This window comes from Miscanthus floridulus, chromosome 8 (genome assembly GCF_019320115.1).
Source record: "Miscanthus floridulus cultivar M001 chromosome 8, ASM1932011v1, whole genome shotgun sequence".
Taxonomy (NCBI): Eukaryota; Viridiplantae; Streptophyta; class Magnoliopsida; order Poales; family Poaceae; genus Miscanthus; species Miscanthus floridulus.
The window spans coordinates 96,733,030-96,750,068 of NC_089587.1; the positions used below are offsets into that span (position 1 = coordinate 96,733,030).

A 17,039-nucleotide genomic window follows, 5' to 3' on the forward strand; every position below is an offset into this window, starting at 1 on the left:
TCAGATTCTGAGGTATTGGAAGTTAGATTTCATTTCAATGGGGATTTTGTTATTGATGGGTCAAAGGTGAAGTATTGCAATGGGGATTGGGGACTGTCACACATTGATAAGAACAAGCAATCTATCCCAGAACTTGAAGGCCATCTTTTAGATCATACAACTTTCCAAAGATGTATTAGGATGTACTGGTTGCCATTTGGTGCAGAAGTGAGTAGTGAAATGAAGCTATTGGTAGATGATAAGTCATGCCTGGACATGGTTAATGAGCTAGGTGCTGCAAGGGCTGTGGACATATATACTGAGCCCATTGAAATTGATGCCAATGAAGAAATCAAGACACAGTATGAAAATGAAGATGTTTTTGCCTTGTTTAGGGATGATAACATCATGGATTTGGATGCCCCAACCCATCTTGTGGCGAAACCTAATGAACAGATAGGTGAAAAAAATTTGGTAGATACTAAAATCATGTATTTGGAGGCTCCAACCAGTGTTGAGGATGTTCAGAATGAACAAGAGGGAGAGACACATGAAGAATCAGATAGCGCTTGTGATGTGACAGGATTTACATCTGATGAAGATGATGAAATTAGAGAGATAAGAGCCAAGTACGAAGACATTATGTCAAAAATGAAGAAGAGTGTAGAGATTCCAGTGGACACCCCAGCCGAACTTGATGTTCTCCAAAGAACAGAACAGGACGATACTCATTGTCTTCAAATAACCCAAGGTGGATATGACCTTGATTCAGATCAGGATGTGTCATATGATGAGGAGAGTGATGGTCTTCAACTAGAAGAAAGTGCAGATATCAAATATTTGATAGTTGTGTTGAGACTCCTCAGTTTGCTGTGGACATGTGCTTTAGAAGAAAGGATCAATTAAAGGATGCCATAGAAAGGTACGCACTGAAGATGAAGGTAAATCTCAGATATGTCAAGAATGACAAAGAAGGATTAGGGTTGTATATAGGTGGAAAGGTTGTCCTTGGCTTCTGTATGCTTCATACAACTCAAGGTCTGGTTTGGTTTTAGATTATCACATATAATCCCAACCATGCTTGCTGCCCAGAATTGAAAAATAAAAGATTATCAACAAGCAGAATCTGTGACAAGTATGAGAGTACTATCAAGGCTAATCCATCCTAGAAGGCTAGAGCAATGAAGGAGACAATACAAGAAGATATGGGTGTAGATGTATCAATCACAATGATTAAGAGAGTGGAGGCAAAGGTAATGAAGAAGATAATGGATTCTCAGAGTGGTGAATACTCAAAATTATTTGACTATGCTCTTGAGCTGAAGAGAAATAATCCTGGAACTAGTGTACACATTGCTTTTGATCCAGAAGAAGAGGATCATGTTTTCCAGAGAATTTACATATGTTTCGATGCATGTCGAAGGGGTTTCTTAGATATGCAGGAGAGTCCTTGGGCTAGATGGTTGCTTTCTTAAGGGACTTATGAAAGGTGAGTTACTATCAGCAGTTGGAAGGGACGCGAATAATCAGATTTACCCAATAGCATGGGCTGTTGTGGAATATGAGAATAAAGATTCGTGGGGTTGGTTTCTTGGACATCTTCAAAAAGATATCAATATACCTATTGCTGCTGCGGGATGGGTGTTCATTACAGACCAACAAAAAGTAAGGGAACAAATTTATTTATGTAGCTTTTAACATGCATGCATCAGTTAGCTTATAAATTGTGGACTGACATCCACTTCATTTATTTATGTAGGGCCTACTAAGTATTATTCAGCAGCTATTTCCATTTGCTGAGCACAGAATGTGTGCTCGTCATATCTATGCTAATTGGAGGAAAAAGCATAGGCTACAGGAGTATCAAAGAAGGTTTTGGAAGATTGCAAAGGCACCAAATGAGATATTATTTAATCGTTACAGGAACAAGCTTGTCGTGAAAAATCCTACAGGATGGGTAGATTTGGAGAGAACAGACCCTATACATTGGTGTAGAGCTTGATTCAGGCTTGGATCAAACTGTGAATCAGTTGATAACAACATGAGTGAATTATTCAATAGTTGGATTATTGAAGCATGATTTAAACCTATCATAACTATGTTAGATGACATAAGGGTCCTAGTAACTAGAAGAATTCAAGAGAATAGGAGCAATAGTGAGAGGTGGATTTCAACAATATGTCCCAATATCTTAAGAAAGTTCAGAAAGATCAGACATAGGACCCAATTTTGTTATGTGTTATGGAATGGTGAAGTTGGATTTGAAGTGAGAGACAAGAAATGGAGGTTCACTGTGGATCTGAAAAACAAGACATGTTCTTGCAGATTTTGGCAAGTCTCTGGGATTCCATGTCAATATGCTTGTGCTGCTCTATTCAAAATGGCTGAAGAGCCTAACAATTACGTACATTTGTGTTTCTAGATTGAGCAATACAAGAGGACATATCAGCATGTCCTGCAACCCGTGGAGCATGAGTCAGCCTAGCCTGTATCTCCAAATCCAAAGCCATTGCCTCCTAGAGTGAAGAAATGCCAGGGCGCCCACCCAAAAATAGAAAGAAAGATCCTTCAGAAGTGAAATCAGGCACCAAGTCATCGAAATTCAGTACTAAAATTAGATGCAGTCGATGCAAAAATACAGGTCACAACTCCAGGACATGCTCTGTGAAAATGGTGTTTATGTATTTTTGAATTTTTCCTTATTATTGTAATGTATTGTTTCACATGAGATGAATCTAACTTCTACTATATAACAGCAGGAGGACACGGGGTCGCATAATCCATCACAACAAGCTGGCACTGAACCTGAACAATCCAAGCAATAAAAAAGAAAGCGTCTCGCCACATCTTCAACTCAAAGCAAGAGGTCTCATGGTTATGGATTATACTATAATGAAAGGATAGATTCTTCCTTTACCCAGGTTACTAAGCTCTACCAATCATTTCATATTAGTTACATATACTATTACAGCAAAGTAAATTGAAATATCTTTTTCTATTGTAGTCTGGCCAAAACAAAAGGCTGGCTTCTTTTTCAAGATGCAAGTCAACTGCTGAAGCATCAGTAAAGGCATCTGCTGGTGAGAGTGCCTCTGTTGTCATTGAGACAAATGCTGGAAAAGGTGCCGCAAAGGAAACCATCAGTGTAACAAGCGGCCGTGCATCTGCAAACATTCAGTCCACTTCACTTGGACGTGGATCAGCAGCAGGACAACGCAGCTCCTCTCTGAAAAAAATAGGAAAACAACTTGAGGCCTCAAAAAAGAGCATCGTGTAATTTCAGTAGGCATTGACTGTCAGGGTCAATCCTTTATGAACAACATTTTCTATGTCAGCTGATATTAAGACAGGAGACATTTTATTTTCTCGCAAAATCATTTGATTTCAAAAATCCTTACATGATTATCTACGGTCCTACAGCCACTTACAACAACTGTGCTGGCAGAGTATATGGGCTGTGCTGACGGAGTGAGCTACTATAGCAGATGACGTCGGACAGAGGACGAGATTGAACGGAAATTGCAAATTTAAGGACTAAAGTGGCCATTTTGATAGTTGAGGGACCAATTTGAGCTTTGGATGAAAGTTTGAGGACGAATATGGCTATTTTGCCATTATGAAAAGGGGAGACACTGCAGCTAGGCAAGATTCAGTTTCAATCCTATATCTGCATTGCAAAGAAGACGCAGAAGCAGTTCAAGAAGATTAACAATAAGTCTACTTTAGCTAACCAGGAGAGCTGCAGGGTGGTCACGCTGTTGGGTGAAGCCAGATTGCTGTCTCAAGTCTCGAGTCGTTGTCACATTTCCAGTCAAAGCAGATTACAGCATAGGACCCTAGCAAGTGGTCTCTCATCCACAAGACATTCCTAAAGAGAAGAGTTCTATGTGAAGTAGATCAATTACAAGCCTAAAGCCTTGGAGTTGGACCTTGTTTATCTAGAAGGTACATTTGGGACTTTGTTCAAAAAATTGATACAAAGCAGAGTTTCCCTTCTCAACACTCTCAGCTTGTACATAGATGTACCAACTCTGAGACCCTTTGGCATCCGCCTTTTAGATGATCAGATGATCACTGTATATGAGAAGTAATGTACAGAAAAACAGTCACTTGAAAACAGAAACATAATTTGAACTACTTCTTGTTTTACTGTTATAAATCATATGATACAATGACCCAAGTTTGTAGCATCCGTCCAGAAAATTCTTTATTAAGAAAAAATGGTGCTCCAAACATGCTCAATACCAGTGACTGTTATTAAAGTAGTTAGGGCACGTTGTTCAAGTTGATCTTTACATGGCTTTATTATGAGATGGCCACGTTGCTAAGATGCAATATGTTGCCTCAGCAACAAGCAGCAGATCCTTGTCCAATGGATCTTGCTAACTACTACCAAAGCAAGCCAGCTCCAACACACGAGGTAGAGCGTGTAAGCAGCATGAGTTGTGTAGAATAAAATACCTTCTGGCATTTATGACTGCGCAACACCTACATAAGACGTACTTCACCAATAATACTTGGTTAGTTATCACTAAACTAATCTCTCGAGCATGCAATTGGGTCAAGATTGGCCAGTAGAGTAACTAACCTGTTGATTCTTGTTGCCAATAGTTGGAGCATGACAATGTGATCGATCAACGGGAAAGTAGCTGGCGCACTAAAAAACATATAAACACACGTGTGATGAAGGAAACAGATTCCTTATGCTGCTGCCAGATCTCAAACCTTGACAGACAGCATTGAGGAGATTAAATGACAGGATTCTCTTTGTCTACCATTCAAAAGATGCCGCCTCATAACCTCTCTCTATAAAAAGGTCTCCACAGAGACCCGACTCATCAGGCAAAAATTCTCGCTTCTCATTTCTTCCACCTCATTACAATACGGCAAAAATTTCAGCCAGAGACTACAGATCGATATGGCTTGCCATCTTAGGTCAATAAGCTTGCCGTCTAGGCTTCACTCAAGCGAAACTGCAGTGCAACAAGAGTTGTGCATTCTAGAGGCAATCATCTCCTCACCATCCACATGTATCGTCATGATGTGTGACGGTTTGAGGAGGCTTGGAGACATCTACATCAGTGTTGAGGAGATGACTCACTTGCCAAGCAACAAAGTTTGCTCTTCCCAGCAAAGGAAAATGCTTGATGGAGAAATTGAGTCTTCTCTCGAGCTGCTGGATCTCTGCAACACCATGCAAGAGATCTTTGTTGAGTTGAAGGCCATTATGCAAGAGCTGCAAGTGGCTCTAAGAAAAGGAGATGGTGCAACCGTTCAAGCCAAGATCCAGTCATACAGCCGCTTGGTGAAGAAGGCTAAACAGTCTTTCAAGAAGTCAAGCAAGAAGGCCACTTCTGACAAGACAGATTGTGCAATGATCAGGGTACTGACCAAGGCCAGGGAGATCGCCATCTCTCTACTTGAGTCCACGGTGCAGCTCTTGTCAAAGCAAATTGAAGTGCCCAAGCAGTCACTTGTCTCGAAGGCATTTTCCAAGAGAAAAGCAGTTGTCTGCGAGGAGGACCAATTACGGGCGTTAGAGTGCAGCATTGGAGATCTTGAGAGCGGAGCAGGACACCTGTTCAGGATATTGGTCCAGAGCAGGGTTTCTCTCCTAAACATCCTTAGCTCATAGATACTCCTTGTTGCTTTTGACATCCTGTGATTGGCATCCGAGTTTTTGAGGATTAGCTAATCTCGATGCAGTTTTCTAAGATGTATAGAGTATAAATGTACAGAAAAAATCAGAAAGGAAAAAAGGACACAGTTTTGATCCAATTCATGTTTGTTGATGTGATTTTGTGCATTCAGTATGGATTGCTTTGTTTTCAGATCCTTATTTAGTGGATCTTGCCCTGCATACAAGAAGCATGCCAGATCACAGCTACAATGGTTAAGCTGAGATAGCAGAATAAATTAGTCATCCAGATTCCCCCTACCACGTTTGCGCACTATAGCACTGCCATTGTATGGATGTAAATTTCGAATCCACATATTGAAAAAATAATGGCCTCAAGATCCAGATCATTTTGTAAGTATGTTATTGTGTACTCCATGTATGTATTCCTTTCGAGAATACACTCTGGGCTGTGTGCGTTCCATCGTGACAGTTGAGTCTAAATATATATATCTAGATCACTGGATGATTGATAAATTTCGCAAATCCATCAGCCCAGCCCCAAAGATAACCAAAATTATCGAAAAAGTGGTGTGGCTTGCAAACTTGTTTGGGGCCTTTTGGGCTGCAATCTCCAAACAACTATCAACTGAATCATTTCACATCCTAACACAAGCAATTAACTCAATCGGTCAAATTGAATGCAAATCGAAGGTGCGTGTAGCCCTTACGGATCGGTAGAAGCCGTATGGCATGGTCCGTACCAGACGGAGTTGTGCAGGGAGCTTTGGGGTCAGTGACAGACTCCAACTTCCCGTCCCCTGACTTGACTCCGCAGCGGCTTTCGAATTGTAGAACGCTCCTCGCAGTCCTCCCATCCGCTGCAACGCACTTCCTCCATTTCACCCTCCTCCTCATCGTCGGCGACCCCGCCGTCTTGTCGTCCTCGAGGCCACCGACACGGCTACTCAGCATTGCATTGGCGGCGCCGTGGCGGGGTGCAGCGGACTTTGTTTCGGAGCACGGAGCTCTATCTCCTTCCGCCCGAGTTGAGACACGCCGCCGCCGGACGCCCACCGGACAGTCGGACATGATGGTCCAACTCTGAATGAAGGGATTTTCGGAAAATGAGTAGGGCTTCCATGTTCACAGTAGACATGACGAGGGCACTCCTAACCCAGATGAATTCTATGTTCATGGATTAACATATCAACCAAGCAGAAAAGATGATACGGTACTGTAAAAGATGAGAGGAAAGGAAATGATTTTTAAGGCTGGAAATGGTTTTTTAAGGCTAGACTCATTGAGCCAGAGTTTCATTTTTGTATTTAATAATCTACCACATAAACGCTGCTGATGATTTGGCAATATTTTTAAGAAGGGAGAGAATAAGTGATTTTCATGCGTGAAACTCTATTGGCACCGCTCTCTAGAATGAAAACTTTTCATTGAGAATGAGTGTTTTATCTTTTAATTTCATTCTATATGACACGGTGGTTTTAGAAACAACGTCATTAAATTTTTCACCAAGACTGACCTAATAAGAAACCATATCTCCATAGGAACTAAGACATAAAGAGATGTGATAGTGATAGACAGATGAATGAGAGAATTCATATAATTGGACAAAAGATCATTTTAGAAACTATCCATTAGGAGTATAGTTTCTACGCGCAGTGTCTACACAAATTAAATAGACATAGAAACTACAATGTAGTTTCTAGTATTGGACTATCCTCGTGGACCACTCCACTCAACCTGATATAAAAAATAAAAAATAAAAACCCTCTAAACTAGTCTGGTCTGCTGGTGAGTTGGTTAGGTCATGACTTTTTAACATGACACAACCAAATCAAAAAAGATTGGGCTCTAAGCCAAAAAAGTAATAATAATAACCCGCCATTTTTTCTGGCTTCGTCCTACGTAGCGTTTGATTAGGTTTACTTCAAACTTCAAAGGCGTGGATCACGATTAGTTTTTCTTACAGTAAAGCAAATAAACAAAGTTCATAAGATACGCAATACACACAATGGAGAAACCAGCTAACTATACATCATCAACGGGCAAACACAACTAAAAGTATGAAACTCCAAAAGAGCAGCACAGCTTCAACCTTTCGCCAAAGCGTGTTTTTCCTGCTGCAGGCTAGAGGCCGCGGTCCCAAACACGTTCTTAGAGAAGTCTCTCCACCTTCAGATCCTTAGTTTCTTTCGAGAAATCCTTCCATGAATTGAAACCAATATCTAGTAAGTGATTTTGATTTTATTGTTAGTTACTTTTCAATTCCTCTTAATTCCTGAGGACCAAACAGAACCTACGAGAATTTGAGATTTCAGGTCAGTCGTCTCTTTGAGGTATGAATGAACTCTGTGATGTGATCGGATTGTTTTCATAAAACACCCCCAATTGTGGCCCACATCTTTGAAAGTACACTTGATCAAATATCAAGTCGAGTCAGGTTTTAAGGAGCCAGAAAAGACTGTCGCGCCGGATGTCCGGATGATGTTTGGATCCCCGCGCCTACTGTCCGCCCACGCGCCTTACGCGTGTTCCCTCTGCATGCGGCAGGAAACGGCGACGACGACGCACTTCTCTGGATGCATGCGGCCAATGGAGGGACACGTGCACCGCGCCTCTGCCTCCCACTTTGCCTGGGCAAGCCCCACAACGCATGCATGCAACTCCTGCCCCCTCCCCGTCGGCACGCTGCTGCCACACATGTCCACGCGCAGCTGCTGTTGTCGCTGCGCGCCTACTGGCCCGGACTCGACTGCTGTCGCGGTACCCATGCGCCTGTGCGTGCATGTGGGTGCCGGCGTGTCCGAGGGGACCACCTCTGTCTACGCCCACTCCCCGTGCCTGTTCATGCAACACTTGCAGCATAATACATTTGCTTAAACATACGTCCGAAACAGATAAAATATTTACGAACATACGCCTTGCAACATATTTGTATGGCCATGGTAACACATGCAATATCTAGGTAAACAAATTTACAATATACATTTGAAACAACTAAAATATTTGAAACATACATATCGGGTACCATAAAAAGGGGTCTCCTAAGCAAGAGCCGAAAAAATCGCTTAGACCCTTTAAAAATCAAAGCCAAGAAACAACTACTGGCTAACCCCCACCTTGTCCGAGGCTACCGATTCTCCACCCCGCTCGAGGCTTCGCACGTAAAGCCTCGGGCAGGGAACCGATTCTCCGCCTCGCTCGAGGCCCCGCACGTAAGGCCTCAGACGAGGAACCGATTCTCCGTCTCGCTCGAGGCCCCGCCTGGAAGGCCTCGGACGAGTTACCGATTCTCCGCCTCGTTCGAGGCCGGCTCGGCAAACAACCCCGTCGCCTCCGCCTCGACCGATTTCTCTGACAAGACGTCACGTCCAACTAACGTGCCCAACCGCTCCCGCGACATCAGCCGAACGACGGCTCGACACAGTGGAATGGCCGACGCGACGTGGGTCACATCGACGCCATGCCATCTGGGACAGGATGGGGCAGGGGTTACCGACCGCTGTGCTCGGCACTGTGCCCACGACGGACACCCATGCGGCGCTGTGCTACCTAAACCCTGCTCCGAGGACAGCGCAGTGTGGGGAGTCAAGTTTGGGTCCCTGTAGCCTCGGAATCAGTGTACAAGACCAACCGCTCCCTCCGAGCCTCGGCAATCCACTTCAAGGTCTCGGTAGCCTCGGGATTCGCGCCCGCCGAGCCTCCCACGATGGCTCGGCCTCGGCACCAAATGGGCCTCGACTTTTTACACTATCAGCACACAGCGACCGGCACGTCGTCCGCCATACCCTGCTTCAAGCTATCACTGGAGCTCCCACATCGCACAGGATCGAATACGACCAGCGCGTTGCTTCAGCACATCAAGGATAGGACCGCACCGTCGACCATGCCGCCACAGTAGCAAACTATAGGGCTCGGACACGCCACCTCTGCTTACAGGACGCTGCGTAGTGAACACATGTATCACCCATGTCCCCCCCTTCAACTATAAAAGGGAGAGACCGGGGCTGTTTCTAGAGACGACGGGCACAGACGGCTTCAGGCTCACGTTCTCACGAACAGACGAACACAGCCAGACTCACTCACTCACGCAAGCGACACTCTATAACACGCACGCTTCCCCGCTTCCTGAGATCAACATCTCAAGCAAACCACACCACCCCACATAGAGACCTGGGGCTAGCTCCCTCTCTCGCCCAGCTTGTAACCCCCTACTACGAGCACCTCAGTGCAAGTAATACAAGATCAATCTCTCAGACTGGATGTAGGACACCTATTGCATAAACTAGTATAAACCTTGTATCTCTTTGCATCACCATATGAGATTAGGAACATGTAGTACAAAATCACTAGTTGGTTGAGGGCTCGCCGGTCCAAAACACTGACAGTTGGCACGCCAGGTAGGGGGATCTACTGCGTGTCGGCTTCGTCATCCCAACAAGTTCCGGATGGCAGACCCCATACGACCAATGCGTCTCAGCATGGTGATCTGGTTCGGGAGCCTAGAGTTTATGTCTCTAGGATCTGAGTACGACATGGTACTCCTCACATCCCGAGCCCCACCGACCGATGACGACGTCACACACCAGCAGCCCAGGCATAGACGACGCCCGGGCGGCCACTCTCATCACGCTCGCTAAGCATGACATGAGCGGGGCCACCCCAACACCGCTCGAGCTTGGGGCGATGCACCGTGTTCCGCCGGTATCCCATGCCCGGCTATTGGTATGGAGTCCCTGGTTGGGGACCTGTCCAGCTTAAGCCTGGGCAAGGGAAAGGCATTGGTGGCATGCAGCGACGCCCTGTCATCAAGCTCTACCCCACCACCTCCTGAGGTGTCGGCTACGGCGGAGCAAGACCTGGCGATGGCACCATCCCCGTACCCTTTCAGGTTACGTAATGCCGCCGCCGCCTATGCTTCTGCCTACGCTTTCGCTCACGCAGAGCCCTCAGGACGCCACCAACGCTTCACCCTCGACCTCGACGCCACTACCTCAACCCACACCCACGCTGACTCCTCGGTGGAGGATGAGGCATGGGCCGGAGCGAACTTCTCCGGGCTGCGTAACCCTGAAGCCATGCGCCGCTTCCTGGCCACAAGCAACTACTGCTTTGGCTACTGTGACTCTGATGACGAAGGCACTTACGACCCCACTCGCGAGTGTTTCCACATCGAGCTCGGGATGCCAAGAGCGGGCGATGAGGACGAGGGGGTAGGCAACCGTTCCCCGCTTCGCCAGGGAGCAGGCGACGCCACACCTCCATGCGTTATCCCACCGGCAGCGCGGAACGAGAACCTTGCCCCTGGACAACTTCAACGCCCGGACCTAGAGCAGCTCTATGAGCTTCAGGCCAAGGTCGAACAAGACCGACTCCTTCTACAGTAGCTCTGAGACACTCTCGAGCAGGAGCAGCAAGGTCGCGGTGATGGCGGAGGAGCTCGGTGGAGGGCCCATGACGTCCACCACCGCATCAACGACGACGAAGGGGGTGAGCAACTGTGGCAGAACCTCCTAAATTATAGGACCCACATGCACTTGTCACTGTCCAACGACCTTTGACAACTATGCATATGTTCCTGGTAACTTAAGAAGTCTGTCGGGTGTCCTCGGGGAACCCTGAATCATCCATGATTTCTGAGCAGGATCATATTACAGAGTCATTGCAGTATTACAACATTTATTCAAATATATACATCAGAGTAAAATAGCGAAAGTCTTACGATAACTTAGTTTACAAACCAGTTGTTTCAAACCTTATAAACTAAGTTCGATAATTATTACAAACCATAATAGTAGTGGAGTGGCATAATTAACATAAACAAAACACACAAAATAAAACTATCCTGCCCAAGGACCACACATTTACTTCTCATCGTCAGATCGAACAATAGTCATGCAGCATGATCCAAAATAGATCTGCTCATGAGGCTCACCTACAACAAGGGTCAATGAACCCTGAGTACAAAAGTACTCAACAAGACTTAACCGAAATAAGAACTGATAAACTCAGGAATGCAGGCTCAGGGATTCAAGGTATGGCTTTAGCAATAATCAAAGTTATTTTGCGTAAAATCTCTTTAATAAAATTCTTTAATTCGACATTTAAAACTTCATAAAATCATATACAAAGCTGACACGATCCGTATGGAGATCATGAAACTTCATATCCAACACTTTCTCAAACCAGCCTCAAGTTCCAATTATTAATACTACGATGATGAACAGTGAGTTGAGTCTCCATAACCGAGGAGCAACGATGATTCGAACCGATTATAACCCAGCTGGGAATTCTAGACCACACGACATAAGCAGGTCCCCAACCTACATATACCAACCTACCCTCGAATCCTCTAAAACAAGAACGGGTCCGCGCCACCCGAGAATACAGTACTCCACCATTCTAGCCCAATGCCACATGGGTACATGCTATTCTCGCCATCTCTCCACTCCTAGTGCACGAGTAGCCATTCTCGTAATAGAACAGCCGAGTTAAGGCTTACCAGAGTATGTGGTTAGTACTACAAAGTCTCAACTCATATAATTCAACAACGGACGGACCTTAATCGACATAGGTGGAAAGAACCCACTCACAAGACCTTCATGTCCTGTGGCTCTCACACACCGAGTCCGCCCGGTCCAGATTTATTTCTTCCCATGCTCATATCTCATGATAACATAAGTAACCAAAGATCCATTTAAAATTCTCAGGTGACAGGTAATCACCCGGCTAAGCATGACTAAGCATAACTAGTCATTTATGAAATAAATCTGGTAACAAGGTAGATATGGAAAAACAATGTTGGTAATGCACCAATTAGGCTTTTACTTAACTCCTAATCACTTAATGCAATAAAGAAAAGTAAAAGCGAAATTAATTTGTAAAACACAAGGTAGGGTTGTATGCATCCGGGGCATGCCTTCGTTGACGGAAAAGTCCGGTTCCTACGACGTTTCACAAGTATTCAATCCGACCTCAACAGATGGATTAACCTCCTCCGCAACTTGATTAACTACCACGTGTTCACCTTCGTTCACTACACGTAGTAACAATGCCATGTTTAATATGATGCGGAATATGAAACATGATGCTCGATGATGGATGCAAAAATTAACAATTTGAATACAACTTTCCTTCGCGGTACAGTTACAAGTCAAACTAACCAAATCTTTTTCATACTACTTACATCAATTGCCAAAGATCATTACCAAGTAATGACCCAAGGACATCACTCAATTAAAAATTCAATCAAAACTTTAATCATTAAAAGTTACTATTTGCTTTTATGAATTAATTATTTAATTAAGAATTATGAAATAAATCAACTTGTTCCAATTGACCTCAAAATTTTTATAAATGTTCATTACATGATAACTAAGTCGCAAAACAATTTCATAATTTTTTTAATAATTAAATAAGCCTAGAAAAATCATGGAAATCCATTTATTAATTATTTGAGCAATTTTCATCACATTCAAAAAGTACTGAAAAACATTATTTCATATTTTTCTTAAATACTATACATCACAGAGAAGTCACACAAAACTTTTTATAATTTTTGGAGCCCTAAATAAATCTACACAAAAATAACAAAAATAGACACTATTCATTCATTCCTGAAAATAGAAAAATCTATTTATGAACTACACAGTCACTGACAACCCGACCCCACATGTAATCTTCAACCTCAGGCTTTGACCACGGCGGCGACGGCTCTGACCGGCGATAACTCGCCAACGACGAGGTTACCGGCGAAGGCAAATGCACCAACGTGCTCCCCACGACTATGCGCACCTACAGATGTCCTAAGTCACACCGATTACGGCTCTACACTAACTCAACGCCGGCCATGGCGAACGTGGTGGCACGGCTGGGCTATGCCAGCGACAGGAGCCTGGTAGCGATTGAACAAAGTGCACGAGAAGTATCAGCAGCTCACCCCGAACACGTTGGAGCCAAGATCAAGACTGGAGGAGCAACGGAGAGGTGGGTCGACGTGTACAGCACCCACGGCGGCACAAACGACGGTGATGGTGATGCTCCGGTGACTGCAGTGGACAAAAGGACCAATCAATCGGTGATAAAGTATCACGGGCACAAGGTGAAGCTGACGGTACGCTCAGCAATGACAAAGACGCACCGTGAAGCTCCAGCCACGGCGAATCGTGCTCGACGGAGACGCTCCCGGCCACGAGTAAGAAGAGCGTGCACTATGAGTTTCTGGCGAAGACAAGCGACAAAAGTAGGTTGGTCGGGTGCGCAAGTAGCAGGCAGAGCTATGACAAGCTTTGCAGTGGCTGGAGTGCGCTAAAGCGACGATGAGAGCTCGCCGGAGTTATGGCCGTGGCGACGACAAAAGCAAAGGAGAAGAAAGAGCGACGACGACTGCGACTCAGGCTAAATAGCGCGGCTAAGAAGCAAAAGGAAGCTGTGCTGTAGCCTTCACCGTGCCAGCACGATGCCAAAGACGGCCACGACCGCGCCTGGAAGCAAACCGAAGGTCGCTGGCGGTGTAGCAAGAGCGGCGGCCACTGTTCACCTTAATTATAGATTTGCCATTCATTTTAAATTCCAAATTACTCCCAATTTTGTATAACAACTCAAAAATCTCCAAAAATAAAAGTTGTTCAAAATCAAAAGTTCTACAACTTTGCTTTCATAACCACCCCCTAATTCGGTCTATATTTTGAAATGAACTTTTGAATTCAAATAGGGAATATTTAACGATTTACGCCTTTTCGAATTACTTCAAATTTTTCATAACAACTTTGAAAACTCCAAAAACAAACTTTGTATAACTTGACAAGCTCTACACTTTTGCTTTTGGGCTCACCCCCAAAATATGCTTAGATTTTGAAATGAGTTTTCAGGGTAGGATTTAAATGCTGAAAATCAGGGTTTTCTCAAAAATTCAAAATCCAAACAAACTTTGAACTTGAGTCAAACAATACAATTCAACACATACCACATAAATATAAACTTGTTTTAGTGTATGCATCTCAAAGTTTTCACCAAATGCCAAATGCTTTGCAATGCATATGATGACATGTCAGGTTTTAGCATTTAAACACCCGAGGTGTTACAATCCTTCCCCCTAAAAGAAATCTCGCCCCGAGATTCAAAGCCATAGGGTAAGTAATGGAAAAGGAAATGTGTCGCGAGAACACATACAAGATCTGTCCATAAAACAGTTGAGGTCCCTTTACAAAACACAATTTGTATCAACCTAGCTTAACTAACATTATTCTATATTGATGCAAGAAACTCTGGAAATTTTTCTAATAAGTAATCTTCTAATTCCCAAGTAGCTTCTTCTTCTAAATGTTGATTCCATTGTATCTTGTAGAACTTGATTGTCCTTCTTCGAGTAACACGATCTTTCTGATCCAAAACTCGGATAGGATATTCGGAATAAGTCAAATCTGGTTCAAGTTTCACTCCTTCAACCTCAACATTCTGCTCAGGCACTTGGAGACACTTCTTCAATTGAGAAACATGGAACACATCATGCACAGCTGCAAGATTTTCTGGTAATTTCAAGTGATATGCCACTTTTCCATACCTCTCCAAAATTTGATATGGTCCAATATATCAAGGTGTCAACTTGCCTTTAACACCAAAACAGGTAACTCCCTTCATTGGTGATACTTTCAGATATACAAAATCTCCTTTGTTAAATACCAATGGTCTACGTCGTCTATCCGCATAACTCTTTTATCGGGATTGAGCTATCTTCAAATTACTTTGTATTTGCTTAACCTTGTCTTCTGTTTCTTTCACAAGATCAACCCCAAAGAATCTTCTTTCTCCAGGCTCAGACCAACTCAGCGATGTTCTGCACCTATGACCATAGAGTGCTTCAAATGGAGCCATTCTAATGCTTTCCTAATAACTATTGTTGTATGAGAACTTGGCCAAAGGCAGACATTCATCCCACTTTTTGGAATAGTTAAGAACACAATATCTTAACATATCTTCAAGTACTTGATTGATCCTTTCAGTCTGACCATCAGTCTGGGGATGATAAGCTGTACTATATAGAAGTTTGGTACCTAACAAAGCATGTAAGTGTTTCCAAAAGCTAGAGACAAACTGTGTACCCCTATCTAACACTATGGTCTTTGGTACTCCATGTAAGCTCATGATTCTTGCTACATACATCTTGGCATATTGGATCGTAGGATATATAGTCTTGATAGGAAGAAAATGTGCTGACTTAGTGAGTCGATCTACAATAACCCATACTGAGTCAAATCCTTTGGATTTCTTGGGTAGACCAACAATAAAGTCCATACTTATGTCCTCCCACTTCTAAGATGGAATAGGTAATGGTTGTAATTCACCAGCAGACTTCAAATGTATAGCTTTCACCTTTTGACAAGTATCACACTTTGCTATATATCTAGCAATCTCTATTTTCATTTTAGTCCACCAGAATCTTTGCTTCAAGTCATGGTACATCTTGTTGCTTCCTAGATGGATAGATAACCTAGTAGCATGTGCCTCTTCTAGAATTGACTGCTGCAACTCAAGAACTTTTGGTACTACCAGGCGATCCTTGAACCATAGCACACCTTCATCATCTATGCTAAAGCATTCCGCTTTTTCATTCTTGACTCTTTCCTTGATATGGGCTATACCCTTGTTTTCCTTCTGAGCAGCAATGACTTGATCTCAAATAGTGGCTTCAACAATTATGTTGGTCAAACTTCCTTGTTGAATTACTTCTACATTCAACTTTTCCATCTCTTGGCATAAAGTCAATCCTGTTGTCCTTACTATCAGACAGTTGCAATTACTCTTTCGACTGAGAGCATCTGCAACTACATTTGCTTTACCAGGATGGTAATGTACTTCCAAGTCATAATCCTTAATCAGTTCTAACCATCTTCTTTATCGCATGTTCAACTCTGACTGAGTAAAGATATACTTTAAGCTCTTGTAGTCTGTATAAATATGGCACGTATTACCAAGTAGGTAATGCCGCCAAATCTTTAGAGCATAAACCATAGCTGCTAACTCCAGATCATGAGTCAGATAGTGTTCTTCATGTTGCTTAAGTTGCCTGGATGCATAAGTAATGACTCGGCCTTCTTGCATCAACACACATCCAATACCAATACCTGAAGCATCACAATAAACATCAAACAACTTTTTGATATCAGGTTGGGCTAATACTGGTGCAGTAGTCAACAGTCTTTTCAAAATCTGGAAAGCCTCTTCACAATCAGATGACCAGACAAACTTGACTTGGTTCTTCAACAATTCAGTTATGGACTTTGATACTTTAGAGAAATCTGGAATAAACTGACGGTAATACCCTACCAAACCCAGAAAACTCCGAACTTGATGAACTATGGTTGGCGGTTTCCAATCAAGCACATCCTTCACTTTGCTTGGATCAACTACAACTCCTTCAGCTGAC

The 17,039-nt window shown here is 43.6% G+C and overlaps 1 protein-coding gene and 1 pseudogene across 1 annotated transcript; both read left to right on the top strand.

The window, feature by feature from the left end:
* Window positions 1-3,256, top strand: LOC136469610 (uncharacterized; annotated as a pseudogene).
* A 1,641-nt stretch (window positions 3,257-4,897) lies between these two features.
* LOC136473016 (uncharacterized) lies at window positions 4,898-5,614 on the top strand. The gene has a single exon (XM_066470713.1). It carries the CDS (start codon window positions 4,898-4,900, stop codon window positions 5,612-5,614), a length of 717 nt encoding a protein of 238 aa, XP_066326810.1.
* Window positions 5,615-17,039: the final 11,425 nt, after the last annotated feature.

What these genes read in the sequence shown, in the direction of transcription:
- LOC136473016 (XM_066470713.1), top strand. Translation starts at nt 4,898, where the DNA reads ATGGCTTGCCATCTTAGGTCAATAAGCTTGCCGTCTAGGCTTCACTCA.